A 17,879-nucleotide genomic window follows, 5' to 3' on the forward strand; every position below is an offset into this window, starting at 1 on the left:
TAATTAATGTAGGGGAGAGTATGTGTGGGGCATATGGTAACTTTTTGCATTATCTTCAAAACATTTCTATCAACCTAAAACCATTCAAATTTTTTAATTTTTTTTGGCGGTGCTGGGGATTGAACCCAGGGCCTCATGCTTGCAAGGCACTCTACCAACTGAGCTATCTCCCCAGCCCCAAAATATTTTTTAAATTATTTTTAAAATTTGAGTATTATTACAGATGGCACTATGCTAAGCATTAGAAGATTTAGATCAATGTAATTAAAGGCATCGATTCTATGTAACTTTACTCCACACCAATTCATCCATTCATTTTGAAATGACTTGAAATAGCAGGAAGGCAAAATTAAGACATTTATGTATTAAATAAATTTATACTTTATTGGTATCTATACACTAGATGGTGACTTCCTGAAAAGTTGAAGCAAATTAACAGTATCAACCTAAAGAGCAATCTCTAAATATTCCTGCATTCATAAATGAGGATACCCACAAACATACACTGAAATAATAATTAGTTACAAAGTACAGTAAGTAACAAATGTAGACGGTCTCAACACGTGATGAAGGTCATGATGTTCTTCCAATTTATTAATTGCAGTTTTCCAAAAAACTATTTCAAGATTATATTTGTCTTTAATGAAACCATCAAAAATCTGTATTATCTAATTAGAACTGTCACATTTTCATTACTGAAGCTGTTTACTTCAGTAAACCATTAACTGTCTGTTTGAGGTGAAGGAAAATGAATAGGAAATAACTGCGCAATATTTGACTATTTTAATTATGAGGCCCAAATAATCAAATATATACCTAGTACAATTTATATGTGATTTGAATACGATGAATTGAGTGATAAAAGACTAAATGACCTCTTTTAAAAACTGAGAAAAGTTTGAAATGATTCCTATGTCCAAATCTATAAAAATGAAACTCAGTGTCTTTGTGGAAGATATGTATCTTTTATAGATAAACCTGATTAAAATGGTCTTGAATATGATTTACTGACTTCTATTCTCCCCAGTCTAAATCATATCCTATTGATAATACAAGTTGCCTTGACTCATTTATTTCTCTAAAAAAGTATTACAATTATTATAGGGATTCAATGATTTATTAGAAACTATTATATGTGTATGATCAGTTATTTATAATTTTCATGTACAATATTTCAAAGAAACATAAGGCACTTTTCACAATTGCTTCCTATAGTCTTTAAAGAGATATTTTCTTTTATTCATATTAAATAGGCCCATGTTAAGAATACAAGCATAATAGAAGGAAATACTGTTTAAATAGAATTATTTAGAAATATTATGCTACCATACAAGTGGCACCTTTAATTTCTCTCAATGTAGAAAAGAAAATATTTTGCCTAAGGATTAAGGCTTTGCTTGATTTCCTCAAACTGCTGATAGTTTAGCTTTTTAATATTTATACTAACAACTTAGGCAAAGTAGGTGGGCCAAGGAAATCACAAAGAAAATTAGAAAGTAATTTGAACTGAATTAAAAATAAAACCAAGATAAAGTAATTAAAATGATATTTATAGCATTAGATGCTTAGGTGAGAAAAAAGGATCTCAAACCAACAACACTAGTTTCTATCATTTAGCAACTTAGAAAAGAAAAACTTCAAAACAAAAGAAAGTAAATAATAAAGAGCAGCCATGAATGACTTAGAAACAGTAAAATGATAAATAAAAACAATTAAAACCTAGAGCTGAGCCCTCCAGCCAGTGGTGCTGCCTGGCTGCCCCTTCCATGACCCCCTGCGCCTCCACCCCCGCCTCTTCCCACCCTCCACCTCCCCGCCCAGCGGCAGGCTCTCGGCGGGCTCTCGGATATAAGATGGCAGCGCTGAACGGCAGCGGTACAGAGCCCAGCCAGGCTCTGTTCAACTGCGACATGGATTTGGAGGCTGGCGCTGCGGCCTCTTCAGCTGAGGATCCGGCCATTGCTGAGGAGGGTGGAATTGATGAAATCAAGACCATAACTGGGGTGTTTCAAGATGGTGGACTAGAGGGTGGCTGCATTTCATGTTGCTCCAGGACTCAGGATTCAATTAGAGGAGATATTGAGAGACTTGGGAACAACTCAAAGCCACCGGGTAAGTCTCTCCCGTTGGGGAGGCATCACAGAGAACACAGGGAACTTTGTGAAATAGAGTTGCCCAACAAGACACACCTCCCCCCACTGGAGCAGTGAACTCAGACAACTGGGAGCATCGTAGAGGAGGCCGCTAAGCACAGCGCTTGAACTTGGAGCAACCCCCTGGGGCTCTGCGCAGCTGTCCAGAGGAGGAGCTGCGCAGCGAGCTGTTTGGACTCAGAGTGACCACTCTGAACACCGGGGGACTGCCCGGAGGAGGAGGAGAAGCGTGTCGGGTCGCTTGGACTCGGAGTGAACGCATCAGGGCTACGGGCAGCTGTCCAGAGGAGGAGCTGCACGGCGAGCTGTTTGGACTCAGAACGACCGCTCCTGAACACCCAGGGGGCTGCCTGGAGGAGGAGGAGAAGCGCGTGGGTCGCTTGGTCTCCGAGTGGCCATACCAGAGCTCCAGGCGGCTGCCCGGAGGAGGAGGTGTGCGGCGGGCCGCTTGGATTCAGAGCGACTGCTCCTGAACACCCAGGGGGCTGCCCAGAGGAGGAGGAGGAGCGCGACAGGTCACTTGGACTCGGAGTGACTACCCCAGGGCTATGGGCAGTTGTTGGGAGGAGGGGGTGCACAGTGAGTTGCTTGAACTCCTAGCGAACGCACTGGAACACCGGGTGGCTGCCTGGAGGAAGAGGAGTGCGGTGGGTCACCGGGACTCGGAGTGACTGTACAGGGCTCCAGGTGGCTGCTCAGAGGAGGGGCCGCATAGCCAGGCGATTAGGTGCAGAGCAGGGTCCCAGGACCTAGGAGGCTTCTTGGTGGAAGAGTCGCACAGAGACAAGCTGAGGGGTGGAGCAAAGGTTCCAGGACTGCGGGCAGATTCTCTGAGGAGAGGCAGCCTAAGGAGACTCATCTGCGAAGGGTGAGGCTCCCAGGCCCAGGAGGTAGGTCCGGGCCCCTAGGAACCTTGCAGAGGAAGGCAGCCCAGCCCAGGCAGTAGTTGTGGATTGAGGGGAACCTCTAGGAGGGGAACTGACTGGTGAGACCTCCCCACCGGGTGAGTCTTCCCTGCTGGGTGAGGTTTTCCCATAAGGAGGGTAAAACCAGAGACACAGGCCCAAACAGGCCTTGCCTCAGCCCGCAGCCTTTTTCCCCTTTGGATGATCACTGGTCAACAAGGGGAGGCACCTCTGCCCACTAGCAGGGAATATACCCCACCTGAAGGCCACTACCCCTAGAAAGGCAGCTTCCTTGTGGAGCACCACATTATCAACTTCCTCCAAGACTTCAGGCTACTGAAGGCTAAGAGGAGACATACTAGAAATCTTCAGGGACATTATAAGTCAATAGAGGAAATCTGCAATATCTCAGCGGTCCACTGATACCTGAACAATATGAGAAAACAAGGGAAGAAAAATGCCCCAAACAAATCTAGATGTTACATCAATAAAACCCAATGACACCATGGCAGAAGAAATGACAGAAAGGGAGTTCAGAATGTACACAATTAAAATGATAAGGGAAGCAAACGATGAGATGAAAGAGCAAATGCAGGCATTGAATGATGAGATGAAAGAGCAAATGCAGGCATTGAATGATCACACCAATCGACAGTTAAAAGAGCAAATACAGGAAGCAAAAATAAAGAGTTAGGAATGTTGAAAAAAAAAACAAACAGAAATCCTTGAAATGAAGAAAACAATAAACCAAATTAAGAACTCCATAGCAAGCACAACCAATAGGATAGAACATCTGGAACACAGAACCTCAGATATCGAAGACAAAATATTTAACCTTGAAAACAAAGTTGACCAAACAGAGAAGATGGTAAGAAATCATGAACAGAATCTCCAAGAACTATGGGATATCATGAAAAGGCCAAATTTAAGGATTATTTGGATTGAGGAAGGCTCACAGTAACAAACCAAAGGAATGAACAATCTATTCAATGAAATAATATCAGAAAATTTCCCAACTCTGAAAAATGAAATGGAAAATCAAGTTCTAGAGGCTTATAGGACTCCAAATACACAAAATTACAACAGACCCACACCAAGGCACATTATAATGAAAATACCTAACATACAAAATAAAGACAGAATTTTAAAGGCTGTGAGAGAAAAGAACCAAATTATATTCAGGGGGAAACCAATACGGATAGCAGCAGATTTTTCAATCCAGACCCTAAAAGCTAGAAGGGCCTGGAACAACATTTTTCAAGCCCTGAAAGAAAATGGATGCCAACCAAGAATCTTATACCCAGCAAAACTTACCTTCAAATTTGACGATGAAATAAAATCCTTCCATGATAAACAAAAGCTAAAAGAATTTACAAAAAAAAAGCCAGCATTAAGAACATTCTCAGCAAAATATTCCATGAGGAAGAGATGAAAAACAAAGAAGCAAATCAGCAAAGGGAGGAATTACCTTAAGGAATTGTTAAATAAAGGAGGAACCAAGTCGTGTCAAAATAAATAAATAAATAAAATTGAAAAAATGAACCAAATGAGCGGGAATACAAATCATATCTCAATAATAACCCTGAATGTTAATGGCCTGAACTCATCAACCAAGACATAGACTGGCAGATTGGATTAAAAAGAAAGATCCAACAATATGTTGCTGCAAGAGAAAATTATGGCATTTGCAGGCAAATGGATGAAACTAGAGAATATCATGCTAAGTGAGATAAGCCAATCTCAAAAAACCAAAGGAAAAATGATCTCGCTGATAAGTGGATGATGACACCTAATGGGGGGTGGGAGGGGTTAGTGTTAGGGTTGGAGTTAGGGTTAGGGACAGGGGCAAGAATGGAGGAAGGACTGTATAGAAGGAAAAGAGGGGTGGAAGGGGTGGGGGGAAGGGAAAAAATAACAGAATGAATCAAACAACATTACCCTATGTAAATTTGACTACACAAATGGTACACCTTACTCCATGTACAAACAGAGAAACAACATGTATCCCATCTGTTTACAATAAAAAAATATTAAAACCCAAAAAAAAAAAAAAAAAAAAAAACCTAGAGCTGTTTCTTTGAAAAGATCAATTAAACTGATAAATATCAAACTAGATGAAAGAGGTAAAAGGGTGGGGCATAGATTGCTATTACAAGACTGAAAAGGGCTTATTATTACAGACCCAAAAGACATTAAAAGGATAAATAAGAAATACTATATCGGTGCCACAAACATAATCTTGTCAATTAGATCTAATTCCTTGAAAACAATTTGCTACCAATATAACCTGAATTGTCCTATAAATATTAAAAAAATGAATTTATAGTTAAATGCCTTCCAACAAAGAAATCTCTAGGTCCAGGAAGTTTTACTACTAAATATTTAAGTAAAAATAATATTAATTCTCTACAATATTTTCCAGAAAACAGAAGAGGAGAGACATTAATAGGCTAGCATTAAATGCTACTCTAATACCAAAAAGAGACAATAATAGAAGAACAAAAGAAAATTTCAGGCCAATATTCTTCATGAGCAGAGGCAGAAAGAAGAAAGAGAGAGAGAGAGAGGAAGGAAGGAAAGAAGAAAGGAAGGAAAGAAAAAAGAAAAAAAGAGAAAGAAGAAATCTCAGAAACTATTATCAAATCATATCCAGTAGTATCCAGCAATAGGAAGAATAATACAACATAACAAAGTGAGGTTTACTGTGGATCTACAGGATTGGTTCAATAACTGATAATCAGTTGATACTAAACATTTAAAACACATGATCATATCAACTAATGCAGAAAAAGCATTTGATAAAATTCAACAAATTAGAAATAAATGGAAAATTCCTCAATAAAAATGCTACCACTATCATCATACAATGCTTTTCTGCTAACCCATGCAATATAAGAAGCAGAAAAAGAAAAATATCCAGATTAAAAAGGAAGACTGTTTTATTTGCAGATAAAATGACCATCTCAGTAGAAAATTCAGTGACAACTACAAAAAAAAACTATTAGTAGTATTACTAGTAGATGACAGTAACGATTGTAAGCACGTAAGATCATACAAAAATCAATTATATTGAAAACATAAATACATAGGGATAAAATGACAAAAGATATCAATGATTTGTACTGCCAACACCACAAGATACAAAATCAAAATGAAAATAGTACTTTTAAACACTAACAATGTAAGATTTTAAGTAAAGATGTTCAAAACAACAATAACTTCTCCCCCAAAAGAAAAAATACTTAGGTAGAAATCTAAATAAACATACATGTTTTGAATGTCAAATCTGCAAAACACTAATGAGAAATCAAAGACCTAAATAAAAGGAAAGATACTCCATGTTTATAGTTTGGAAAAATTAGCATAGTAAAGTTTTCAATTCCTTCCAAGTATCTATAGATTTAACATGGTTCCAATCAAAATCCCAATAGAATTTTTGTAAACACAAACAGGTTAATTCTAAATTTTATATGGAAAATCAAAACTACAATAGATAAAACAATTTTGAAAAATGACAATAAAAAGTTAGAGAATTCACAGTATCCTATTTTATGATTTACTATAAAACTCCAACAAGAAAAAGAGCTAATGGTAAAAGAGCAGAAATGAAGATGAACTGAACAAAAGATTCAAAACTAGATCCACAGATAAATATCCAATTAATTTTTGACAAAACTGCAAAAGTATTTCAATAGAGAAAGGACACAGTTTTCAACAAAATGTATTTGAAACTTTGGACCTCTGTGCAAAACAACAGGATTTGACTTAAACTTCACGCTTTATTTAAAAAAATCAATACAAGGTACACAATTTTCAATGTAAAACATAACATTATAAAACTTTTAGAAGAAAACCATAGGAGAAAATCTATAACCTAGGGTAAGGCAGAGTTCTTCAATATGACATGCTTTTAGAAACATGATCTATTAAACAATTTTTTGAAAAAGTGGACATAATCAAAATTAAACATGTTTGCTATGCAGGAAAAAAACTGTTAAGAGAATGAAACACAAGCTATAGATTGAGAAGAAATATTTACAAATCATATATCCAATGCGGAACTTGTATCCAAAATATATAAAGAACTTTCAAAACTGTTTAGAAAGAAAATAACCATTCTGGAAAACAATTTGAGAGTTTTTTTTATATATTTAAATAGACACTTACCATATGATCCAGTAATCCCACTCCTGAGAATTTACCCTAGAAAAATAAAAAATTAGGTTCACAAAAAAATATGCCCATAAATGTTTATAATGTCTCTTTTCGTAATTGTCAAAACCTGAACAACCTACCTGTCCTTCTATAGCTGAATAATAAAAAATTGTGGTTCATTCATACAATGCAATACTAATGAGCAATGAAAAAGAACAAACTGTAGACATATGCAAAAACTTGCATGAATTTTGCTTAGTAAATGAAGTCAATCTCAAAATTACTATACGGTTCTATGATAACATTATGTTATTTTATAACTATCAGTTTGACAAAACTATAGTAACAGAGAACAGAGCAATTGTTTTCAGGGATTAAGGATAAATGAAGGTATGATTTTAAAGGTGATTAACACAAAGTAGTTCTGGGGATGATGCACAGTTCTGTATCCCCATTGGGATTATCTTTATATAAACCTACAGCTGTATACTTGGAATAAATTTTACCATATGGTAATTATGAAAAGAAGAACTATGCTGGATATAAAAGAAGTTTTGTGGTTTAAATACAGCTCAGCACTATGTCTTTCCCCAAAATTGATGCTCAGTTAACTTTTGCTGAAGAAAAACAAAACTGGCTATAGTTTCTGCTTCAACATCAATCTCATTCCTATTTCTAAGCTTTAAATGTTTAAATGATTTTGTAGTGAAATGAACACTTTATATCATGGTATATGCCACTGAAAGATTTCCAACTTAAAAAATAATACATTAAAAATGTCAAATGATAGTCAGAAATACAGATTTCCTTGTCAATTAAAAATTTTAAAAATATGTAAATAAGATCTCTTCAATAAAAACTACGAGACACTGATTTAAAAAACTGAAGAACACACACACAACAGAAAGACATCCTATGTTCATGAATTGGAAGGATAAACATTATTAAAATGTCCCTATCACACAAACACAATGCAATCCCTATCAAAGTACCAATGACTTTCTTCACAGAAAAAGAAAATCCTAAAATGTGTATAGAACCACAAAAAATAAAATAACAAAGCAATCTTTAGCAAAAAGAACAAAATGGGAGGCATTATGCTACCTGACTTCAAAATATACTATAAAGTTATAGTAATCAAAACAGATTGGTATTGGTATAAAAACAGACACATAGATAAATGTACAAAAGAACAAGGTCAAGAAGTATATCCATGCATCTACACCCAACTAATATTCAATAAACATGCTAAAAACATACACTGAGGAAAGATCAGTCCCTCCAATAAATGGTGCTAGAAAAATTGGATATCCATATGAAGAAGAATGAAACTAGACCCCTCTTTCTTACCATATACAATAATAAACTAAAAAGAAATTAAAGACTTTTAAAGTAAGACTAAAACATAGAAACTACTAGAAGAAAAGATGGGGTAAATATTTCAGAACATTCGAATGGGCAAATGTGTTTTGGTTAAGACCCCAAAAGCACAGAAAACAAAAGCAAAAGTAGAATTACATCAAACTAGAAAGCATCTGCAAAGAAAAAAAAAAAAAAAAAAAGAATAAAGAAACAGAATAAAGGGAGGACCTACAGAATGGAAGAAAGTATTTGCAAACCATACATCTAACAAGGGGTCAATATACAGAATATATAAGGAACTCCAAAAGCTCAATTGCAAAAATAAATAAATAACCCATTTAAAAACCCTGGCAATCAATTTAAACAGACATTCCTCAAAAGAAGACAAACACATGGCAAACAGGTATATGAAAACAGCATTCAGCATCCCTAATCATTAGGGAAAAGCAAATCAAAACAACAGTAAGACATCTACTAGAATGGCTATTATCAAACAAACAAAAGATAAGTGTTGGCAAGGAAATGGAGAAAAGGGAACCCTTACATACCACTAATGAAAATATAAATTAGTAGTCATTATGGAAAACAGTATGGAGATTTCTCAGAAACTTAAAAATAGAACCACCATACTATCCAGCAATCTCACTAATTGGTCTATATCCAAAGGAGATAGAACCAGTGTGTTGAAGAGACATCTGTACTTCCACATTTATTAAGGCACTATTCACAATAGCCAAAATGGAAACAAGCTGAGTGTCCATCAACAGATGAATGAATAAAGAAAATGTCATGTAAAAATATACGTGATGGAATATTATTGAATCAACAAAAGGATAAAATTCTGTCATGTAGGACAACAGGGATGAAACTAGCAGTCATTATATTAAGTGAAATAGTCAGGTAGAGAAAGAAAATACCATATGATTCCACTTATATACAGAATATTAAAAACTGATCTCAGTCTTGCTGATAAGCAGATGATGACACATAATGGGGGGTGGGGGGCAAGAATAGAGGAAGGAGGGACTGTATAGAGAGAAAAGAGGGGTGGGAGGGGTGGGGGGAAGGAAAAAATAACAGAACGAATCAAACATCATTACCCTATGTAAATGTATGATTACGCAAATGGTATGCTGTTACTCCATGTACAAACAGAAACAACATGTATCCCATTTGCTTACAATAAAAATAAATTTAAAATAAAATAAAGTACTAAACACACACACACACACACACACACACAAAAAAAAACTGATCTCAGAAGTTGAGAGTAGAAGAGTTTTAACTGGAGGCTGGGAAGGGAAAGAGGGGAGTGATAAAAGTTGACTAATGGGTACTAACCAGAGAAATAAGTTCAGTGTTCTATTGCACAATAGGATGGCAATAGATAATGATAATGTACTATATATTTCAAAAAAGGCAGAAGAGGAATTTTGAATCCTTTTTATTTTTGGTCTGTGTGTGTATATTAGTCAGGATTAAACCCAGGACCTCACACATGCTAGGCAAACATTCTATCACTGATCTATATTCCCAGTTCAGAAGAGGGATTTTGAATGCTTTCATCATAAATAACTAAAGACAGACATGCTTACCCTTATTTAAATATTATACAATGTATACATGTATCAAAACATCACATGGTACCCCATAAATGTGGAAAATTTCACTTCAAATAAAAAACATATAAAACATTTTAAGAAAATATTAACAATAGTAACTAGTGCTTTTATATCTTTTATGTTTACCTTCCTCATATAAAAAAGGACAGTATCTGGACCAAAGTCATTACCCAAAAGCATGGTATACAAAATGAGCATTTGGTGAATGTTTACAGAGTTAATCCTTATTAAACATGTAATGAGCTAAATAAGTGTGCCATTAATTTATACCAGATATTAATCTGCTAGAATTTGTATTTTTGCTTGAATTAACATGATTGACTTTAAAAAATTTTTTTCTGGCTTTAACAATGGAGTATATTTATATTGCCAACTCACAAAATTTCTGTGTTGCTCTACCCTTTTAAATTTTCTGCTCCAGAGACATTGGGCATTTGTTTGCTTGTAGCTCTTGTGCAACCAATCAAACCTACTAGAATTCTGCTGTGCTGTTCCCTACACTGTCCTTGTCACAGGTCTAATATTCACTAATTCTGATTAATTAGATAAGCAAATCGGTCAAATATATGTGTGTCGATGAAAAAAAAAGTAACTTCATCTATATAAAAACAAACACAAAAAACAAACTTTGCCCTTGTTTTGCTCTAAACTGTATTAAAATAGAGCATTTCTATGCTGGAAAATGATTAATAATATCACTGATGTTTTCAGAAGTGCCTACCCCCAAAACTAAACACTTACAAAGAATTGCAAATATTTATTAACAGAATGAAGTAAATATAATCTTCATACTTCTTTTAAATTTCTATTTGCTAGAAAATTATTTCAGAGATTTTCACATTGTTTTTAAAGTATTCTTTCTGAATAAAAACTTAACATAGGATCATCTCCAATTTATCTAAGCATAAGTCAAATTTCTCAATAAACATTTTGCATCTTGCAGCTTCAGTAAATTATGCTATGAAGTATATTATAATAATGATAAATATATTAATTTTTTACATTCTATTAAGTATATTTTGATATCATATCATCATTTGCTAATAAACCAATGTTCTTATTAGCAACCAGTCCAAAAATAATTATCTATAATTATAATTATATTATGTAACTGAAAGATGAAAAAAATCACCTAATCTGGTTGAAGCACTCATTGGACTTTTATTGAGTCTGTGACTAGCATAACAAGCCATACTGGGCTCACTTAACTGTCTTTAAAAGAATGAACTATTATATGAAGTTGTAGCTTTCTATACTTTGGTTCTGTGGACAGTGTTAATATTTAACAGATTAATTAATTAGAACTAATAACCATACTACTGAGCAAATAATACAGGCAATTTACAATAAAAGTTCATAGAGAAATATATCAGTTATCAAACCTCTAAATTTTCATAGCACCTCATTAATTGGCTTTAAATGGTTTTCACAGCACCTAACATTTATTATTGTGCAGTCCTTTTACAAACCTCACCCTGGAGCATATTATTATGGGGCACACAAGAAGTTCAAATCACAGAGAAGCAAACTATCCTACAAAATGATAGTAAGGAAAATTACCATTTAGATAACATTTAGATAATGTTCACCAGTTAGCACAATTAATCATATATGGATCAAGTGAGCACATAATTAAGGTTTTTAGAAAATTTAAATGATGTGATGAAAAGTAAATAAATTCATTACCTAATTTGGATTTAGGGAAAATTTCTTTCAACTTAACCTGAAATAGAATTATTGCAAAACAATCCTAACACATAATAAATTTAAAATGTTTGTGATTAACAATTCAGTTTCAATATAATGAAATTAATCCTCCTTTAAAATATTAGCTAGAACTGGGAAAAAGTGCACAGAAGCAGCTTTTCCTAAACATAGGTAAAACACAGAAACATGATTTACATTTCAATTATAATAGGGCTACATAATTATTAAGTATACCAACAGAGAAATGTCATTTCAAAAATTAAAACTCAGTTTTTGTGGGCTGGGGCTATAGCTCAGTGGCAGAGCACTTCCCTAGCACATGTGAGGCACTGGGTTCGATCCTCAGCAGCACCACATAAAAATAAATAAAATAAAAGTATTCTGTCCATCTACAAAAATAAATAAAAACTCAGTGTTTGTAATACAAATATTCAAAGTTAGCTTTACTCCCCAAATTCCAATACTTGGAAATTCAGGATTTTTAGTAGACTCTTATTTTAAAAATTACCTGCTTCTGTAGCCATCTTTCATGCCTTCGTTGTTTCCTTCTTAGGTTCCTCAATTTGCTCCTTTCTCTCTTATTCAGCCTCTGATTAATGGTGCCCAGTGAAAAACTGGCTGAGCGCAGGAAATCCAGAGGGGAAAGGTGTTCTTCTTGGTCTGAGGCCTCCAGCATGCTCCTGCTGGCTGAGGGCAGGTCCATCAGGAAAGACAGGTTGTTAGTGTTAGTGTGATCAGAATACACTGAAGAAGCTTCTAGACCACACTGAAATTCTCCTCCTCTTTGTGTCTGGGTCTCACGGGGAGTCACTGAAAATCTTTGCAGCAGCATATCAGGATCAAAACTGGATGGATTCTGAAAAGAACAGCTATTTTTATTGGACTGTAAAGGCAAGCCTGCAAGGGCAACAGGCCGTGTTTCATTTAGCCTGGGATAGGCAGTAGTCTTACTACGTATTTCATATAAAGTGGGTAATAAAGTCAGCTTCTCATTGATGTTCAGATCCAAACTATGTGATTTTCTATGAACAGCTCTTGAAGTGCACCTGCCAGACATAAGCTGGGGAACAAAAAGCTGGTATTTTGGATCTGATGTTTTGAAGAGCAATTTTTCATTCTTCATCTCAAAATATGTTGGTCGCACCTCCAGGCAGAGTGCTTCTGTTAATCTTCCAAGGCCATTATTATTTTGGGCCATGTTTAAAAGCCTGTGATTTCTGTTTTTGGAGCCACCACCTGTCAGCAGAGTTTCCTTGTCACAACCTGACTGAACTCTAGGATGTGACAAGTATTTCAGCGATGGTCTCATTAGTCTGCCTGCCTCTGTTGGTTGATAATCAGTCCGGCTCTTGGAGAGATGTACAGCTGCAAGCTGGCCACAGGAACATTTTGGAGTGCTGACAAAATTAAAGCCCCCTAAACGGGCCCCACAGAAAGGGCAATTCAGTTTTCCAACTGTCCACTGGGCCTACAGGTAATAAAAGAAAATAAAAACAATGCTTTCATTGTAAAGTAACTGAAGAGAACGTAAGTTTGTTTTTTTTTTTTTTTAAAGAAAGAAAAAAGTCAACCACATGAAAGTTTTCTATGCTACAGAAAAGGCTAGCTTTCTCTTTTCTGATTAGTAGACAGAACAGCAAATGGAAACAAGCCTTCCAATAAATAGAGATAAGCAGCTACAAAGTTCTAGAATGATAACATATTGCAAATCATGCCCATCCAAACAATACATCTAAGAATCCCAAAAGAGAGTCTCTTAAACAATAGGTTGAATATGGATACAGTGTGAACTAATGAAAAGAAAAATATTCTATGGAACCAGGAAGCAAATCAGTCTACAGAGCTTAATTTGCAAGTAAAATCTCACAGAAAAGTGTCTGTTTTGATACACTTCTTGCATACTAAGCACCAGGGGAGGGAATTTTACCCAACCAACAGAATAAAGCTTTTCCTGGCTTTTTACGTTCAACCAAAAGATACTGATTGCTTATTTTAGAAAATGCATTTTCTATACTCAGTTTAGAAATTAATAATAAACTGGGTTAAAATGATCATTTCAACAAAGATAGTGGAACATCTGTAGTGTCCTAATATATTTTGTAAAGTTCAGGACACTTACAATGCCGCTTACACTGGCATTCTCCCATGAAATCATTACAATGCTAAGAAGATTCAAGAGATGTCTACCAAATGTTATTTTTTTTTTTTTTAACAACAACAAAAAAGTAAACTTCTCAATGGAAAAATGCAATTGTATTTTTCCAAAAATCATATTACTTATGCTTTACTAAGACAGGTATTTTACATTGTGAAAAATTAGCATGCTATTCACAAGGTGAGTAGTTGATCATAATATTTTATTAAGGATTCTTTAAAATCCAGCATTTTTATTTTGATTATACCATTTTTAAGAGTCATTAATTATCCAGCTTATTTTATACATATGTATATATGCATGTGTATAAATACATAAATGATACACACAAGATATTTCATTCATTTAACAGGTTCTATTTTAGGTGCTTAGGATGTAGCAATGACCAAAATGTAAAAATCCCTGACTTCATGGAGCTTATACTCTAATGGGATAGGTTAGGCAATTAACAAGCTAAATATTCTATATGTGTATGGGCAAATGTGTATATATGTATATATAGGATTACACATGTTACATATACACTTCAATATATTTATATAACTTATAGTGTGCATGAGTCCATAAAATGTAGGTAGGTACATAAAGCAGACAAAGGAGAACGGCGATGTGAAGAAGGGTAATGAGGGGAAGGGATAACTGTAAACTGACAGGTTGGCTAAACAATTTCTCATTGAAAATAAAGAACTATGGAAATGTGGGAACAAACCGCGCAGTTTTTCTGAGTATTTGTGAGAACATTCAAAGAAGGGGAAATATCAAGGGTAAAGTCCAAAACAGAGAAGCACCTGGAGCACTCCAATAATAATGAGGAGAACCATAAGTGAAATATGGAACAAACATAAGTGCCCTTCCACACCTTTCAACAAATGAACAGATAAAGAAATTGTAGGATATATAAGAAAATGGAATATTATTCAGGCACAAAAAAGAATGACTATGACTTTTGTTGGTAAATGGATGGATCTGGAGACTATGATGCTAAATGAAATAAATTTATCCCCAACAAACAAAGGTTGAATGTTCTCTCTGATATACAGATGGTACCACAAAGGGGTGGGGGAGGGGAAGAATAGAAGTCCAATAGATTAGACAAAGGAGAATGAAGAGAAGGGAGGGGGGATAGAAGTAGGAAAGACAGTGCAATGAATCAGACATAACTTTCCTATATTCATATATTAATAGACAACCAGTGAAACTCCACATCATGTACAACCACAAGAATGGGATCCTAATTAGAATAAGCTATACTCCATGTATGTATAATATGTCAAAATACATTTTACTGTCATGTATATCTAAAAAGAATTTTCAAAATAAAGAAAAGAGTAATACAACATTTCACATGTCTTAAAACAATGCAGCTAAGAAAAACAGTTCTAAAAGTATGACAATAATATTCTGAAGGTTTTATTCAGAAACTAAGAAACTTACTTTTTGTATTAGGCAGTTTATCCATTCTGGAAGGGCTTCTATATTCATGTGCCACACATGGCAAATACTTGGAGCATCAACTGAATCATGTCTATCCTGTTGTATAAAAATGAACAATATTAGTAATTACCAGTTTGGAATTTATTTCACAAATTTCATATTTAAATAAAATTCAAAAGTATAAATTCAACTTCAGTTAGAGAACAGATATATACTGTCCTCCTCCTTTTGCTCCCATCATCAGAAATAAATCTACAAAGAGAAAAAAAATATTTTTTCAGGAAATAATTTAAGACAAAATCAAAACCCCCTCCATTTTATTGAATTCATCAAATAAAATTTAAAATTCGGTCATAAATTATGGAATGGACAAATCTAGTATCTTAATGTTTTTCCCTGTGGGTGAAATAAAATAATACAACTCATGGTACCTTTCCTCCAGCCTTCAATCTCTGATTCTATTTTGTTTCTACTACTGACATAATAAAGATGTTATATTCTCTATCAGGATGCTCAACAAGCATTTGGGAGGATTAGGGGAGAGGAATGATAGGGTTCAGGACATACTACCCCCAAACATGCCACCGTAACATACAGCAGAAGCAAAAAGATTTCTCTGTTTCCTCCTCCCCATTTCCCCTGAAGTGGTAAACAACTTAAGGATTTTCTGACCTCCTCTGCAGTAGGTCTTACCAACTCTCAATTGAGAAGTACCTTCCTATATAAGAGGGAAAGAAACATCCTTATCATTGAACATGAAGGATCCAGAGAAGAATATAAACAAACAGGTCATGCTCTTTCCCTAATTTGTTACCATTAGATCATATCTCTTTGCCCTAATCTATTTCTCCATGACTCTGTAGTCTTCCCTCTAACATAAACATAAAAATACCCATTTATTCCTTCAGTTCTTCATGTCTTCTGTTACAATAGCTTTGGCCAGGAACCTAGATTGGGAGAGAAAAAATAATTTCCCTCCCCTGTAGGAACAATTGTATAGGTAGCCCAAAAAGTCCAGACTAAACTTCAGCTGTACAAGACCAACAAAGATGTAAAGAGAGAGGTGTTTGACTTTCTAAAGTAGATTTTTAGAGTAAATGGTATATAATTGAGACAAAATGGCTTCCCAACATGTCAGAAAAGTGCTGGGCAATGCTGGGGCAGGTGGTACACACCTGTAATCCCAGCTGCTCAGGAGGCTAAAGCAGGAGGATTCCAAGTTCAAAGCCAGTGTCAGTAAGTTAGCAAGGCTCTGAGCAATTTAGCAAGATCCTGCCTCTAGATAAAAATAAAAAAAGGGCTGGGGATGTGGCTCAGTGGGAAAGCAGCCGTGGGTTCAAAACCTGATTCAAGATTGCTATGTATGTATGTATGTCACCTTATATCAGCTAATTTACCTCTCTGGGTCCCAGTTTCTCCACCTGTAAATTACTGCTACATTAATTGTTAAGGTCCATGCTGGGATGACAAAGTTTCACTTTATGAAATGACATGAAAGTGTTGTTGAGAGGAATACGCAAAGAAAAAGGGTCCTGGGGATTGAACCCTGGGCCTTGTACTTGCTAGGCAAGCACTCTACCAACGGAGCTAGATCCCCAGGCCCCCTCCACATTGTATTTTTAAGAATCAGATTCTACGATGAATAGCTCTACAAGTTACAAAAGCACAATACCTTCTCAGATCCCAAGCAGATGTACTATAATCAGTAAAACAAAATAACAAACAACAGGGACATTTCTGGAGATACCTTTTAAGTCTGTGTTCACAGTGATATAAAAGGAGCAGGGCTGATTTTAAGAATCCTTCACTGAATAATCTATCTTAGGCTATGACTTGGAGCCAAGATCATCTAAAACTTCTAGGTTTAATTTCCCAGGCTGGTCCCTCCTAAGCTATTTTTCTCTTCCATCATTACTTTTACTTGCTAAAAGGGGACCAGATATAGACAAAAAGTTTCAGTGTGATTTATTTACATTTTGGTAATATTTATAAAGAAGGTATCTTAATCTAAATTCCTTTAGCCCCACCCCCAAATCGTAATATAAATTAAAAGGGAAAGGGGACTTCAGCTATTGTAACATGTTGACCCATATTTCATTATTTTGAATATAGTACACAATAATATTTCATATACGATGAAAAATTATCAGTGCTAATACCTGATCAATGCATACCAAGTCACACTTGGATATGAGCAAGAAGTTCTGGTAGATCCTCTTAGGCCAGACTCTATAGAAAATGTATTTTTTTAAAAAAAGGAACTAAAGCTGAAGTAGAAAATATAAATGGGCAACTTCCAATGGACCAGAAATTGGGAGGAACTTCTAAGAGATTAATGAGGGGACAAACAAAAACAAAAACAAAAGCCCTAGCACAGTATATTCAA

The 17,879-nt window shown here is 35.2% G+C and overlaps 1 protein-coding gene across 3 annotated transcripts in view; it reads right to left on the reverse strand.

The window, feature by feature from the left end:
• Positions 1 to 17,879, reverse strand: part of RNF180 (ring finger protein 180) — a 270,237-nt gene that overhangs the window by 190,457 nt on the left and 61,901 nt on the right. For all 3 annotated transcript variants that reach the window (XM_079144872.1, XM_079144874.1, XM_079144873.1), the window contains exons 3-5: positions 15,494 to 15,589; positions 12,413 to 13,372; positions 7,226 to 7,261 (exon numbers count right to left, since the gene is read on the reverse strand). In XM_079144872.1, the coding sequence (XP_079000998.1) occupies positions 7,226 to 7,261; positions 12,413 to 13,372; positions 15,494 to 15,589 (1,092 nt within the window). The remainder of the gene's footprint in view (positions 1 to 7,225; positions 7,262 to 12,412; positions 13,373 to 15,493; positions 15,590 to 17,879) is intronic.

This window comes from Sciurus vulgaris (assembly GCF_902686455.1).
Source record: "Sciurus vulgaris genome assembly, chromosome: 6".
NCBI classification, from domain to species: domain Eukaryota; kingdom Metazoa; phylum Chordata; class Mammalia; order Rodentia; family Sciuridae; genus Sciurus; species Sciurus vulgaris.